The sequence below is a fragment of the Chionomys nivalis genome, chromosome 2 (assembly GCF_950005125.1).
Source record: "Chionomys nivalis chromosome 2, mChiNiv1.1, whole genome shotgun sequence".
Classification (NCBI taxonomy): Eukaryota; Metazoa; Chordata; class Mammalia; order Rodentia; family Cricetidae; genus Chionomys; species Chionomys nivalis.
In genome coordinates, this window is record NC_080087.1 from 48,820,426 (window position 1) to 48,835,839 (window position 15,414).

Sequence of the window (15,414 nt, forward strand, 5' to 3'; positions counted from 1 at the left end):
TTCTTTCATTAAAAAAAAAAAATACATGCTTGATTTCAAAGCATTCCTATTTTCTTTTCTGTCTCATTGCTCACTATTGAGGCTTCCAATTTTTAAAATATTTGTTGTAAGCTACGGTTTGCCAAGCATGCACAGTCCAAACCCAATTTCCTGAATAACTTAGCCAACCTCAAAGCAGTACGGTGGCTGACGGATCTAAGCATTCTGCATCAAGTTTGTGTGGCCCGGCTCGCTGGGGCGCAATCTGCAGACCCACTGTTTACTTTTCGCGTGGAGAGCTCTCCTAAGAGCTAACCTTAAGCCAGTGCATGCCTTTCGTTATGGGCATTAAGCTAAACTGTAAAATAGCCACACTGTGATGTTCCGAGCTATCTAAGATCCAAAGGTCTAAACCAACGGCTCTCAATGTTCTTTTAAGAGGGAAAGAGACTCTAACATCGCAAAAAGAAAACAGATAAGCCACTAGTCCCTCTTGCGACAGAAGTGATGAAGCCTAAAGAATTCCTATAGCAAGATGGAGACATGACGACACCAGCCGTGTAGGAAGCCAGCCTGGATGAGGGATGAAGAGCCCCGGCGGGCTCACCCCGAAACCTGCCAATGCTGTGATCCTCGGCTGCATCTGCATTTCTGTGGTACAGGGTACAGTTTTGAGCAGCTGCCTGACATCCTGCATAACTAACCTGGTAAGTTTCACTGACCTGATGCTTGTGTTCGCAGGAACTGGAGCACAATCTCCTGGTAACTGAGGTTCGTTTTCTCCTCATGACACCTTTTCTTTTTTTTTCCATGAGAAGGTAGCAAGGATTTCCACTTATTTTTTTAACCACTGAAGGCAAGAGAATATGTAATTCCAAAATATATGCAGGATATTTTAACTATTTGTCATCACACTCTAGATTTTTTTGGGGGGGAATTTGTGGATTGTTTAAAATAATCTTTAAATAGAATCAAGTTTACAAACTGTAAAATATTTCACTTAGTAATTTATTATAAAATCATTAATATTTGTTTAAAATATAAAATGGGCTTTTGGCACACTGTAAACTTTCCAGTTCCTGGTTAACAGTTGGTGGTACAGTGAATGGCTTGCTGACCAGGGAGCAGGTGCAGAGCTAGGTACAACATTTTCTATCAAGAGACAAGATTATTTGTGTCTCTTTATTGCTACCTATGCGTTTGCCAGGTTTGACTAATCAGTTTTGACATGTAAAGATTTTCTTGTTGTTGTCCCTTTTGCATGTATTACATGATATCATTTCAATAGCAACTTAGTTGTGCTTAAAACTTCCTTTTAAGTTAACTCTTATATATTTAGGAATTAACTCGAAAAGCCAAATACTGAAGCTGGGAAGACATGCATTCTTCCTCTCTAAAGATTAAATAACATAGTTGTGTAGTGGTGGTGCATACCTTTAATCCAAGGACTCAGGAGGCAGAGGCAGGCGGATCTCTATGAGTTTGAAGCCAGCCTGGTCTACAGAGTGAATTACAAGACAGCCAGGGCTATATGGAGAAACCCTGTCTCTAAGAATCAAACCAAACCAAACCAAAACCAAACAAAATGATACCCCCCCAAAAGATGAAATAGCATGACAGCTTGGGTATGACATTTTACAGCTTTATTATAAAGTAACTAAGTGCCAAGCACTGTGCTTATTCTTATGCTAATACGCTCAATGGAGAGTTCTCTGGAAGATTGGAGAAGTGTGTATTACACACTTATGTTTGAATATAAGTAAAGCAGTAAATCATTGCTTGGGCAAACTGTAGTTAGTAGCATTTCAAAAATAGTTACAGAAATCTTTGCCAAGATTTTACTGTCTTTGATGCAGAAATGTTTGCTTTAGCTTACATTAAGTTTTTATTGTACTTATAATACAAACTTAAAAATATCATGGAAGTCAGAGGATGTGAGGGAGGTTGAGGCAGGAGGACCAGGAGTGGATGCCAGCCTGGGCTATTGTTTTCTGCCCTAAAAGAGATTTCTTTTATTTTTTTTCTGATAATAATACGTATATGCTGCAGTAGAGGTTCATATCTATACATCTCATACTGTTTATATGATAAAGAGAAAAGAACGAAGACTGGTAATTCCACGGTTAACCCCTGATTATTTTTCTTTTGGTATTTTTCTCAAATGCATCTTGGTATACGTATATATGCATATACTGTCCTCAAACTCATGCCTCAGCTTGCCTACGGTTAGAATTACAGGAGCAAGCCATTGGGACTGACTTAAGCATACATATAATTTTACATACACCCGCCTCACTTCACATTATATTTCTCTCTATATCCCGCAATTCTATGGAAACAATCTCTTTGGCGTCCTTAGAGCGCTCTGTCATGAGTGTACCCTTGCAAGTTGCCCGTTCCCTTACTTTTGGAACTGACTGGAGTTCTGAAAACAACCAACGTCTTCATTTTGTTTCTAGCTCTCCTTATTGTTCTCTGTGTGTGGGCCCCATGCCCTCAGGGTTTGGCAGCTCGGACAGACAGTCAGTTCCTTTGTTGGGCTGCCTTCCGTTCACCACCTACAGAGAAGGGCACAGCCCCTGAGGTGGTAATTGCGAGAGACACAGTCTGCTGGTTTGACCAGTAAATGTTTTAAGAGTGTTCTGAGCTGGGCCTCCCACGCAGGTGTGGGAGGGACAGCAGCAGGTGGATGGATATCTGAACACAGCCGCTGTGTGGCATGATGTACTCCACTTTGTTATTTCCTGCTGCCTTTTTTCATGTGGACATTTGCTGCGATGAACACCTTTGATTTCCAGATTTTGATGGGTGTTGACATTAAGGCATTTTCTTTTTCATGTAGCCATGAGACACACTCTTGAATAAAAGAATGCAGGAATGAGGTCAGCCATAGTGATTCATGCCTCTAGCCCCAGCAGATACAGAATTGGTACAGGTTTGAAGCCAGCCTGGGCTACAGAGTGAGCTCCAGGGTACCCTGGGCCATGCAGCGAAGCAGACAGTGATGACAACCAACAGCAGAGAAGAATGTTAGAAGTGTGGGAAAAAGCAACCAACCACAGAGAAGAATGTTAGAAGTGTGTGTGTATGTGTGTGTGGGGGGGGAGGAAGCACCAGCTTGAGTTCTTGCTGAGCAGGGGCGATTCACATGGACTGAGGGAGCTTATATATGAGCTCAGTATACTAATGGCCTTGTATTTGAATTCTAGATGCCATGTTCTGCAGAAAAAAAAATAGCAAATTCCAATACCACTTGATATCACAGAAACAAACACAAACCCCAAAGATTCATAGTAAAGAATTTGTAGAAGTGCGTTTCGCTGTAGATCCTGAGGGCACAGCGGCAAATTAAAGGTTCGGTTTCATCACACTTTTCTCAGCTTCAGCAACGATTTAACAACTGAACTGAATTCAGAAGCGTTCGCTCAGCAGCGTCAGTCCTATTCAGTAGAGTCCCTGGGAAACCATGCACCTGCAGTTCTGCAGTGGCTGCAGCTGGGAACTCAAGGAAACCCGTTTCGTGACCGGTCGCCCTCAAGGAATCTGCAGTGCGCTGAAGTGTCAAAGTTTTGATCATTAGATAGTTAAAAGTTGCTCAAGCACTGTATTGTTGCTTCATCTTTGGACAAATTAGAGAATAATGACAATGCAGTTTAAAATTTACTTATAAAGTTCTAAAGGAACCCACTAAAAGATGATTAAGAAACAGGGCTCCAGAGGCTGTCCTGTTTAAAAAAAACACATGCAGGGCTGGAGAGATGGCTCAGAGGTTAAGAGCATTGCCTGCTCTTCCAAAGGTCCTGAGTTCAATTCCCAGCAACCACATGGTGGCTCACAATCATCTGTAATGGGGTCTGGTGCCCTCTACTGGCCTGAAGGCATACACACAGACAGAATATTGCATACATAATAAATACATAAATATTTTTAAAAAAAACACGCGCAAATATCAGTACCTTTTTTGTATGTGAACACAACATAAGCATCAACAACAAACTAACTGGGTCAGGTGGATGCTGGAGAGACCCCTTTCTGGTTAAGAGCGTGTACTGCTCTTGCAGAGGCCTTAAGATTGTTTTCTAGCCCCATACTGGGTGGCTCACAACCACCTGTAACTCCAGCTCCAGAGGATCTGACACCTCTAGCCTTTGAGGCACTGGTACTCAAGTGCACACTTGGAAATTTCCCATACCCCATAATTTAAAATAAGAAAAACAAATCCTAATCAGACTACGGAGTAAAACCCTCACCCCCTAATTCAGTGCAACGTCTAGAAATGTTCACAGTCTGTTTTCATGTAGAAACAGACTGGGCAGAAAATGGAAAATAATCCAGATCTAAAGCTATGTACATAGCTTACATAGGGAGTAAAGATAAAGATGGAAATTCATTCTTTGTTTTTCTTGTGACAGGGACTTTAAGCATTTTTATTTTTTTTTAAGTTTTTAGAATTTTATTTTTTTAAAAAAACCTCCAAAATGGATGAAAAGAATGATCACCAAGGATATAGTGCCAGACACAGGCCAACCAAGAGGGTAGCTTGGAAAGTATGGCTTAGGACCACGGAAGACTTCATCACTATCCTGCATTTCTGTAAGCCACGGCTAACAGCTGGCTTAGCTTCTGTACCAACAAGCCACGCATGGCACAGGTAGCTTGGTCTTGCAAGGCCTGTTGAAGGATCGCCTCATATACAAATAGACCGTTCTTTATAGCAGTCCTCTTGGCCAACAAAGATCTACATACAATCCAAGGTCCATGACAAGACTACTGCATGTGAAATGGGTTTCACACTTTGAAAACATGGCCCCTTCAGCACAAACCAGATATATCTTAATAATGATTGGTATACAGTCCTGTCCCACCCCTTTACACGTGGCTGAAACTAACTGGCTATGACAGAATGGTATGAACTGCTACTTCTGAATTACCACCCATTAAAATGAGTTAGCTAATTTTCACTACATATATTTATTAAGGAAATTATATGGGTTACTGCAGAAACACAGTAAAAAGACTGAAGTTTGACCCTTTTCTGCTCAGGACGTCCCTTTACTCCCAAGCTTCATGTTGTCCTTCTGGCCTCTTCTCTCAATGCCTTGCCACTGTTACTGTTTCTCCTCCTTCTGGTCTTCCTTCTGTTCCCCAGTACCAGAACTTCCAGAACCTTCCCGTTCAGATGCCATCTTTTTATATGCCATCTCAAAGAGCTTTAGTGATGCCTGCTGGAGCGAAGATGCTGCCTGTCTAATGTTTTCTCCCGTTTCACTGTCCTTCTGCGCAAGCAGTCCTCTCATTTTGGAAATCTATTACTTTAGCTTGCTGCACTCATCAGCAGGTAACTGATCCTTGAATTCTTCCATCTTGGTTTCCGTGTCATGAATAATTCCTTCAGCCGTATTAACTGCTTCAACGCGCTCCTTCTTTCTCCAGTCTTGCTCAGCATACTTCTCTGCATTTTTAACCATATTTTCAATGTCATCTTTGCTTAATCCACCAGAAGACTGGATCACAATCTGTTGTTCACATCCTGTTCCTTTATCTTTGGCAGAAACGTGTACAATACCATTGGCATCAATGTCAAATGTAACTTCAATCTGAGGAACTCCACGAGGGGCTGGGGGATTCCAACCAAAGTGAACGGTCCTAGAAGTTTGTTGTCTGCAGCATCTCTCGCTCTCCCTGACACACTTTAATCTCTACTTGAGTTTGTCCCTCAGCGGTGGTAGAAAATACCCGTCTCTCTTTGGTTGGAATAGTGGTGTTCCTATTAACAAGTTTAGTAAAAACACCTCAATACCCAGAGAGAGGGGAGTGACATCCAGGAGCAGCACATTGGTGACATCACCAGCCAGCACACCTCCCTGAATGGCAGCTCCGATGGCTACAGCCTCATCAGGATTCACAGCTTTACTTGGGGCTCTGCCAAAAATATCTTGCAGTCTGCTGAATCTTGGGCATCCTCGTCATGCCACCAACCAGAATCACTTCTCCTATGTCACTCTTGCTGACTTCTGCATCTTGCATCGCTTTCTGGCATGGAGTAATAGTCCTCTTGACTAGATCTGCGACGATGCCCTCAAACTGAGCTCGAGTTACCTTCATATTTAAATGCTTGGGTCCAGAAGCATCCATTGTAAGATATGGCAAGTTGATGTCAGTCTGAACAGATGAGGAGAGTTCGCACTTAGCCTTCTTAGCAGCTTCCCGAACCCTCTGAAGTGCCATGTTGTCTTTGGTCAAATCAACCCCTGTCTCCCTCTTGAACTCCTTGACAATGTGACGTAACAAAGCCTGGTCAAAGTCTTCACCGCCCAAGAAAGTATCCCCATTGGTGGATTTCACCTCAAACACTCCTTTCTGAATTTCCAGGACAGAAACATCAAAGGTTCCACCACCTAAATCATACACAGCAATGACTTTATCTTCGTATTTGTCCAGACCATACCCCAGGGCAGCAGCTGTAGGTTCATTAATCACTCTAAGTACATTTAGCCCAGATATCTGGCCAGCATCCTTAGTGGCCTGTCGCTGTGAGTCATTGAAATAAGCAGGGACTGTGATCACAGCATTTTTTGCTGTGTGACCCAAGTAATTTTCTGCAGTCTTTCATCTTCATCAAAACAAATGCTCCTTTCTGACTAGGAGAGTATAGTTTCCCATGAGCCTCAACCCAGGCATCACCGTTAGAGGCATGGACAATCTTAAAGGGAACATTTTTTGTGTCTTTCTGTACTTCAGGGTCATCATAGCAACGCCCAATCAGACGCTTAGTAGCATAGAAGGTGTTGTTTGGGTTGGTGACAGCCTGTCGCTTTGCTGGCATGCCAACAAGTCGTTCTCCATCTGCTGTAAAGGCAACAACAGAAGGCTTAGTTCTGGCACCTTCAGCATTCTCCAGGACCTTTGCTTGTTTGCCCTCCATAACCGCCACACAGGAGTGGGTAGTACCCAGATCAATGCCAACAACTGCACCCTTAATTGCCTCTGATGCATAATCTCTTCTTGAAACAAATCTAAAAGCTTCACGACTAACGCCATTCCAGCCATCCTGGTGACCGGCGGCCGCCAGACTCCGGGAGGCTGAGGCGCCCACGAGATGCGCCTCCGCGGCTCTGCTGACGCTTATCATGGCGGCTGGACGGAGGGGACGCGGAAGCAGAGAGCAAACACCGCACAGGTCCGGAGCTCGACTTTAAGCATTTTTAAAAGGCTATTTATTTATGTATTATTTATTTACTTACTTTTTGAGACATGGTTTCTCTGCTATCCCAAGAACTTGCTTTGTAGACCAGGCTGCCTTTGAACTCAGAGATCTACCTCCCTGCCTCTGTCTCCCAAGCATTGGGATTAAAAGTGTTGGCTAGATTTAAAAAAAATTATTTTATGTGTGTGAATGTTTTTTTTTTTTTTTTTTTTTGGTTTTTCGAGATAGGGTTTCTCTGTGGTTTTGGAGCCTGTCCTGGAACTAGCTCTTGTAGACCAGGCTGGTCTCGAACTCACAGAGATCCGCCTGCCTCTGCCTCCCGAGTGCTGGGATTAAAGGCGTGCGCCACCACCAACCGGCTTGTGTGTGAATGTTTTGCCAGCATGCATGCAGGTGCAGCCCCTGTGGGGCTTAGAAGAGGGTGCTGATCCTCTGGAACTGGTGGTAGAGATGATGGTGAGGCTACCACACGAGTGCTGACACCCGAACCCAGGTCATCTTCAAGAACAACAAATACTCCTAACTGCTGAGCCACCCTTCCAGCCCCCAAGACAGGGTCTTGTGTGGTCCTGATAGGCCTGGAACTCATTATACAGACCAGGCTGACTTTATAGTTGCAACCCTCTTTCTTCCTCTTCCTCCCAAGTATTGGGATTGTAGCTGGGCACCACCATGCTCAGCTTTATAGGTAAAGATTCAAACTATCAAAGCCCCACCCCACCCCACCATTTTTTTTTTGAGTTGGGGATTATATAGGTTGGCTTTTGAACTCCCTATGTATCTGGACAACCTTGAATGCCCAATCCTCTGGGTTTTTCTTCACAAGAGTTGAAATTATAGCTGTACACCATAATGCCTCATAAGGTACTATGCACTTAAAAAAAAAATCCCTCCATTAACCACCAGGTTCGAATAACCTCTCGGAGCTGTAAATAAAGGGTGTGATTGAAATACCAGCAGTCAAAGAACAAAAACCAAAGCACATTAAAGAAAAAAACAAAACAAAACACAACAGCCCCTACTTTGTCTCATTAAAATAGTAGCCAAATTTACAGGAGGCTATGTCAAAAGCCAAAAATGGGCTGGAGAGCTGACTTAAGGTTAAGAGCACTTTTCCTTGCAGAGGACCCAGGTTTATTTCCCATGAGCTATATGGGGGCTCACAACCATCTGAAGTCCTAGATCTAGGGGATCTGACAGGCATGCACATGGTATACATACACATATGCAGGCAAAGCATTTATATACACATAGTAAAAAAAAAAAATCTTAGAAAAGCCTGGGCCAGGCACCGGGGGTGCACACTTTTAATCCTAGCAGTCGGGAGGCAGAGACAGGTGAATCTCTGGAGTTCAAGGCCAGCCTGCTCTACAGATTGAGTTTCAGGACATCCAAGGCTGTTTCTCAGAGAAACCCAGTCTAGAAAAAAAAATCAAAAACCAAAAACCAAAAAAAAAAAAAAAAAAAAAAAAAACCCTCAAAGCTAAAACAGATTCAGATTCCCTAACAATTTAACTATTTAAAACTTCAATTATTCTGTGTATTAGGAAAATAAACAAAAATGATACAGAGAAAGTTTCAATGTGGAAAAAGCTATTACATTAAATTAACCAACTTGGACATAAATAAAAGCAGTTAAAATAAGAATGTAAATAATCACAAAAAAGAGCTTTAGGGCTGGTGAGATGGCTAAGTGGGCAAAGACGCCTAGTTTGCTGGCCTGGGTTCAGTCCCTAGGACTTGGCCAAGCCTAGTGATCTGGGTTCAATCCCTAGGACTCCGTCAAGCCTAGTGGGCTGGGTTCAGTCCCTAGGAATCATATGACGGAGAGGACCTACTCTTGCAAGTTGTTCTCTGACTTCCACATGTGTCCTGTAACTTGCTCAGCCTCCTCCAATAAATGTAATAAAATTAAAGAAAAAACCTATAAACTGCTAAAATGCATGTTTTAGCATGTTTTAGTCAGCCTCAGACTAAACACAGAACTGAAAAGGGAAACCAATATTTATTTCTGCCTTTGGCTTGGTAAAGATACAAATATTTATGCAGAAAAGTTCATGGTTAATAAAGGTGTGGGCAAGCTGGAGCTGACATTCACTATAGATTAGAATGCAAATTATAAATTTTAAGAAAACAAAGTTATTTATAAATATCAAAAATGATATTTTTAGCCCTGCATATCAGAAATTACTTGAGATTATTGCATAGTTAATCATGAGTCTGTGTGAAAGGCGGTGTATTGCAAACTCACACATGTCAAGAAGTTCCTAAGAGTTTGCACTAAACTGTGATTTTTTTTTCAGCTTTTTTTCAAGTCAGAGTTTCTCTGTATAGCTCTGGATGTCTTGAAACTCACTTTGTAGACCAGGATGGCCTCAAACTCACACAGATATACCTGTCTCTGCCTCCCATGTGCCAGGATTAAAGCCATGAGCCACCACGCCTGGCTAAATTTTGTGTGTATATATCTGTGTATTGCCTGAGTGCTTGGTGCTGTGGGACAGCAGAAGAGGGTATCAGACCCTATGGAACTGGGACTTTAGATGGTTGTGAGCCACTCTGTGGGTGCTGAGAACCCAGGTCCTCTGCAAGAACAATAAATTCTCTAAATCACTGATCCATCTTTCCAACACTTTACAATTCTTAAAAAAATAATCTAAATTTATGTGCTTCTATTTGGCAGTGCTGTGGTTGAGCCTTGAACCTTGTATATGGCAGGCTAGAGCTGTACCACTGAGTTATGCTCCATTTTTATTTTTTAATTGATAGGTAAAAACATAAAAAATTGTATTATACAAGTACATTGTTTGAATCTTCTCAGAATGCTATGAGTTGAACATTATTTTGTTATATTTTCCCTTTTTTTGTGAAGGGGTGCTTAGCTTAATTTTTTTTTTTTTTTGAGTCAGGATCTCATTCTCTGGCCTGGAATTTGAATCAACCTCCCGTCTTACTTATCTGAAAGCTGAGGTTGCAGGTATGAAGCTCATAATTGGCTTCTGGATTAAGTATTATTTTTCTTCTTAGATGTGAACTGAGAAATACTAAGTCAAATACATCTCTTAAGGAGCAACTATATGTTAAGATGAGGTAAAATGCAAGCCATTCTGCTTGGTTCCGTTTGTAAGGGAGGAAGTTAAGAACTCGATTAGTTCTAGCTCAGGTGCCAGGATAGAAAAGGCTGGGGCCAAGGAGTAGGTGTTGGGTTAGGAGGTCTGTGATGTGGGACCAGGTTTGTGTGTTGGAGGTGGCTAGCTCGCTGGAGCTTTGCAGGGACTGCTGAAGGTCCAAAGCACAGAGAACGCTTGTGCACGTTCACAGAGATCACAACTTCCGTGCTCTTTGAAACCGGAACCCGAGCGGTTTACCAAACTTTGGGTCTCGGCTATAAAACAGGGTTAGTAACAGTGCGTGTTATGTAGCGTTGTTGAGAACAGCTATTCAGATTTCCCATAAGACAACTATAAGCCTGGCCTGGGTTGGAGGGATGATTCTAGGACTGTGAGCTCTGGTGATTTCAAGGGGGATGGAAGGTGAGTGAACCGAGGTTGGGAAAATGCTGACATAATTCGCTCCCTTGGAAAACCACAGACCTGACAAAGGCTGGCTTGTCAAGGCTCGTGGTAGGCGCCTGTGCAGCTGGTTGAATTTCCTCTCTAGCAGTTCCAGGGATTCATGCCTGCTGCAATACGGCTTTGTAGCCATCAGGAATCTTCTCCTGTTTCCGTGTTTAACATGGACATAAGCTCAACTCAGCATCTTCTCTTTTGTCTTTATGAGCTAACATAATTTTGAAGAGATGGGAAAATAATCAATTATGAATCAGTTATCTTTCATCTGATTTTGTGTGATTAGGATTTAATCGTCCTACAGGAACCAAAGCTTCATTTTGAGCAAGGTCATGGACGCAAAGTCCTATTAAACATTTGGAAGAGCGGTATGGTGGCTCACATTGATAATCCCAGCACTTCGGAGGTGAAGGCAAGAGATTAGGAGAACAAGACCATGTTTGACTACCTAGTGAGTTCAAGACCAGCCTGAGGCTTTACCTCAAAAAAACAAAAACAAACAAACAGAAAAACCAGGGCTGGCAAGTGGTTAAGAGACATTTGCTGCCAAGTCTGATAACCCAAGTTCGATCCCCAGGGCCCACACGATGGGAGACAGGGCTGACTCCTTAAGTTATCTTCGATGTCCACGCATGCTGTCCCAAGACACCCCACTGCTCCACCAAATTAATAGACAAGTGTAATAAAAGATGCCAAAACAATAGAGCGAAGCTAAACAAAACAACAATAATAAAAACCCACATAACCCCCTCAGGAGGTTACAAAATTAACTTAAATGTCAGAGTTCTCTGTACAAAGTGTTGTTATTACTTGTTATGCAAAACAAACTCCCGTCTTCCTTTCGAGTATAAATCACCAAGAATGAAAATGTTTGTCTTTTCAATTTTGAGTTTGATTTCAAATTAACCTCACAGCATGAAGTCCTTGGATAAAGGCAACAGGAACTCCTAGAGCTTTTTAATTCGTGTGTGTGTGGGGCGGGGGGGGGGGGGGACTGGGGGCGTCTGCTTTTAAGCATTCCTTTTGCATGTAAATATTGAACAGTAGTTACCCATCAGGCATTTCTCCGAGTCCTGAAAAGAAGCCTGAAGTGCATGGGAGGGAAGGGGTATACCATTATCTTAGGAAAGGGCTGTCTCCTGTGATAGCTCTGTATGTTCAGAGGCTGCACTGAATGCTTAAACTACACTTTCATCCTTCTCAGGACTTTTTTTTTTTTTTTAATCATCTCCAGGGACATATTTTGTTTATAGAACTGGAAGCCAAGGATGAATACTATGTCCCTTGCTATATTGATTACATCTCTAACTCAGTGTTTCATATCAACAAACCATTATTGTTTTGCTTTGTGAGATATGGTCTCACTATAGTCTTGATTGGCTTGGAACCTACTATGTAGACCAGGCTGGCCTCAAACTCACAGAGATCTGCCTGCCATTGCCTCCTGAGTGTTGGTATCAAGGGTATGTGCCACCACACCCAACTTAGAAAACTATTCTTTTGAAATTTTTAAAAATTATTTTGAGTTTATAATTTTATAATTTCCCTTTTTCCTTTCCTCCCCTAAATGTGACAACGTAAATGAATGCAGACAGATTATAAAAATATATACAGCTTTAATAGAGAAATAGACTTACAGGACCACAGGTTCCCGTGGAGAACAGGAAAAGCAGAGAAAAGGGGCTGCTGGGATCATGCCAGGCAGATTTATCAGTAAGCATTAGCCCGAGGCGAACACGCCCCCAATGGGTGGGGCTATATCCCTACATCTAAATCTTCATATATACCCAACCTTTTGTTCTCTTTCAAATACATGGCTTTTTCTGCTTATTGTGATATATATATATATATTTATATATATATATATCTCACTATATATATAGTGTAAATCCACAAATACAGAGATACAATCTGCTCAATTCATATAATGCCACTTGTATTCATATGTTCTCAGGGCTGACCATTTGGTATTGAATAACCAATGCTGTGCTCTTCCCTAGGGAAGTCTATTTCCTTCCTCTCTCAGCGTTCCTTAGTTGCCTGTAGCTGTTCGTTTTGGACTGAGGCCTTGTGAGCTTTCTCCTTCAGCAAACTGCTAAGGTAGATACTCTTTGGATAGATAGGATGTTGCAAACCTGTATCTCTGGACTCAGAAGGTGAGGCAGTTGGATTGAAGGGTCTAGGCCAGTCTAGGGTATGTGAGAAATACTGTTTCACTAGACCAGACAAAACCAAGTCAAACCAAATTGCAGAGGTTCTGCTCAGGACTGAGCAGTAATAGAAATGTACATGTAAGTTGCCTCTGCCTATGGTTTTAACCCAGTCAGTAGAGCAGAACATGAATAAAAAGTAGCTCATAATCATGTGATATCACTAACCTGAGCATTATGGATCCTGCATTGCCATTCTTTATAATCTTCCTATAAATGAAGATTTCTTTTATTTTTCTTAAAACACTACCACCACTAAAACAAACCAAAAAAACCCAATTCCTAACTCCAACTAACAAACCACAGAAAACTTTCTTTTTTTTTTTTGGTTTTTCGAGACAGGGTTTCTCTGTGGTATTGGAGCCTGTCCTGGAACTAGCTCTTGTAGACCAGGCTGGTCTCACAGAAAACTTTCTTAAGTGCTTGCCTAGCATACAGGAGGCTCTGGATCTGACTCCCAGCACTGGGGAAATTGAAACAAAGCAGAACAAAACAAGAAACAACTAAACTCAATCACATTCTGAGTCACCATCTTCTTGTGCCTTCCAAGATTACATAGCAAGTTGGAGGGCCATCCTGTGCTACATGGTACCCTGTTTCCAAATCCAGGAAGATTAAACAAAATGAAACAAAAGCATTAAGACAGTATTTGTCATTTAATTTGTATGTGTGTGAGTGTCCCTGTGTGGGTATGTATCTGCATGTGGGTGCAGGCATCTGTGGAGACCAGAAGATGCTCCATCTAGAGGATGGAGTTGCAGGTGCTAGTGAGAAGTCCGATGTGGGTGCTGGCAACTAAACTCAGGTCCTCTGCACAGGTGGCACTCCAAACCAAAAGCTTCCTTTTCATTTTTTTCTTGTTTTTATCTTATTATTTGTGTGTATGAGTGTTCTGCCTCTGTATCTTTGCACCATGTTTACACTTAGTGCCTGCAGAGGCCAGAAGAGGGCATCGGATTCCTGAGAACTGGAGTCACAGATATGGATACTCAGAATCGAACCCCATGTCTTCTGGAAGAGCCAGTGCTCTTAATTGTGGCGCCATCTCTCTAGCCCAGTAGTCTTCAACCTTCCTAATGCAGTTTAATACAGTTCCTCAGGTTGTGATGACCCCCAACTATAAAATTATTTTTGTTGCTACTTCATAACTGTAATTTTGCTGCTGTTATGAATCGTAATGCAAATATCTGATATGCAGAATAATCTTATGCAACCCCTGAAAAGGGTTCATGACCCACAGGTTGAGAATGTCCACTAGCTCCATAAATGCCACCCTGAAAATTTCAAATATATGAGAACTAAAGAGAGAATTTATATTTTACTAAACATGACATTCCAAATTTGTATGTTTCCCTACAGTTACTGACTAATTGGAAAGAGAAGGGAAAAAATTGAAACTAGTTCATTTCTAATTAAGGAGACCTCTGTTTTGATCAGTCACCTAATCCCCGGGTTTGGTTAATTCCCCATGAGATTCTGTCATCCTTGCTCCGCCACACTCTCACCCCCATCCTTGTAGGTGCTGCGGGATCCTAGGCAAGACATCCGTAATTTGCATCAGCCTTTTGTCCAGCTTCACGCCAGAGTAAATGACTTGGAAACACTTGGCAAGTTATTCTACAATCAGCAAACAATGAGAAGAAATGAATTCCATGAAACTTAAAAACCCGTGCAATGGCGCACTGTGGGGTATTGGTGCTCTTGATGACGTTAATTGTCCTTTCTTGTTTCAGGGCAAACAGCTTGACCTTGGCCCACCATACAATCTGAATGAGGCGGTAAGTAACTACTTTTATTACCAAGAACTTTACAGTTTGTGTTGATTTTAAAAAGGGAATATTGGTGTAACTATCTTGTTCAGGACTGAGCACACCTCTGTCACGTACTCTTAGCCTATCAGGTAGCCACGAATCTCTGTATTCACTGTTGGCTGGAATAAGAGGCTTCTGTGGTCAATGTTGAGAATCACTTTTGCCTATGGATGTAAACACAAATATTTCTAAGGCAGCTTGAAATGATGTCAGTTTAGCTGACAGTGTTCAGTCCCTGCACAAGGCCTGGCATCTCTTCCACCATGGGTTTTGACCGGGTTTACAGCTACAGACTACTCTGGAGTGAGCCTTAGGTCCAATTAGAGAGCAATTGGTCACCTCTGCAACAGTAGTTCCACTATCGTGCAAGTGGTCAGTATCAACTCTTAAATTCAAGAGTTCTGACACAATATTATCCAAACACATACCAATGTGCTACTTCTATGATGGAGTATTATTTTAGTTATTTTCTATTGCTGTGAAAAGATAGCACAGCCAAAACAACTCATAGGAGAAAGAGTTTATTTGGGACTTAACAGTTTTAGGGGGCTAGGATCCATGACCATCATGCTGGAGAGTATGGCAATAGGCAGGCTTGGCACTGGATCAAAAGCTGAGAGCTCACATCTTGAGCTCAA

The 15,414-nt window shown here is 42.0% G+C and overlaps 1 protein-coding gene and 1 pseudogene across 1 annotated transcript in view; one reads left to right on the plus strand and one right to left on the minus strand.

The window, feature by feature from the left end:
- The first annotated feature begins 359 nt into the window (after positions 1-359).
- The window catches only part of Ros1 (ROS proto-oncogene 1, receptor tyrosine kinase), a 133,976-nt gene continuing 118,921 nt past the window's right edge, over positions 360-15,414 (plus strand). The window contains exons 1-2 of the mRNA XM_057761983.1: positions 360-686; positions 14,699-14,743. Of these exons, the coding sequence (XP_057617966.1) occupies positions 564-686; positions 14,699-14,743 (168 nt within the window). The 5' untranslated portion in view covers positions 360-563. The remainder of the gene's footprint in view (positions 687-14,698; positions 14,744-15,414) is intronic.
- LOC130869656 (stress-70 protein, mitochondrial-like) lies at positions 4,419-7,163 on the minus strand (annotated as a pseudogene).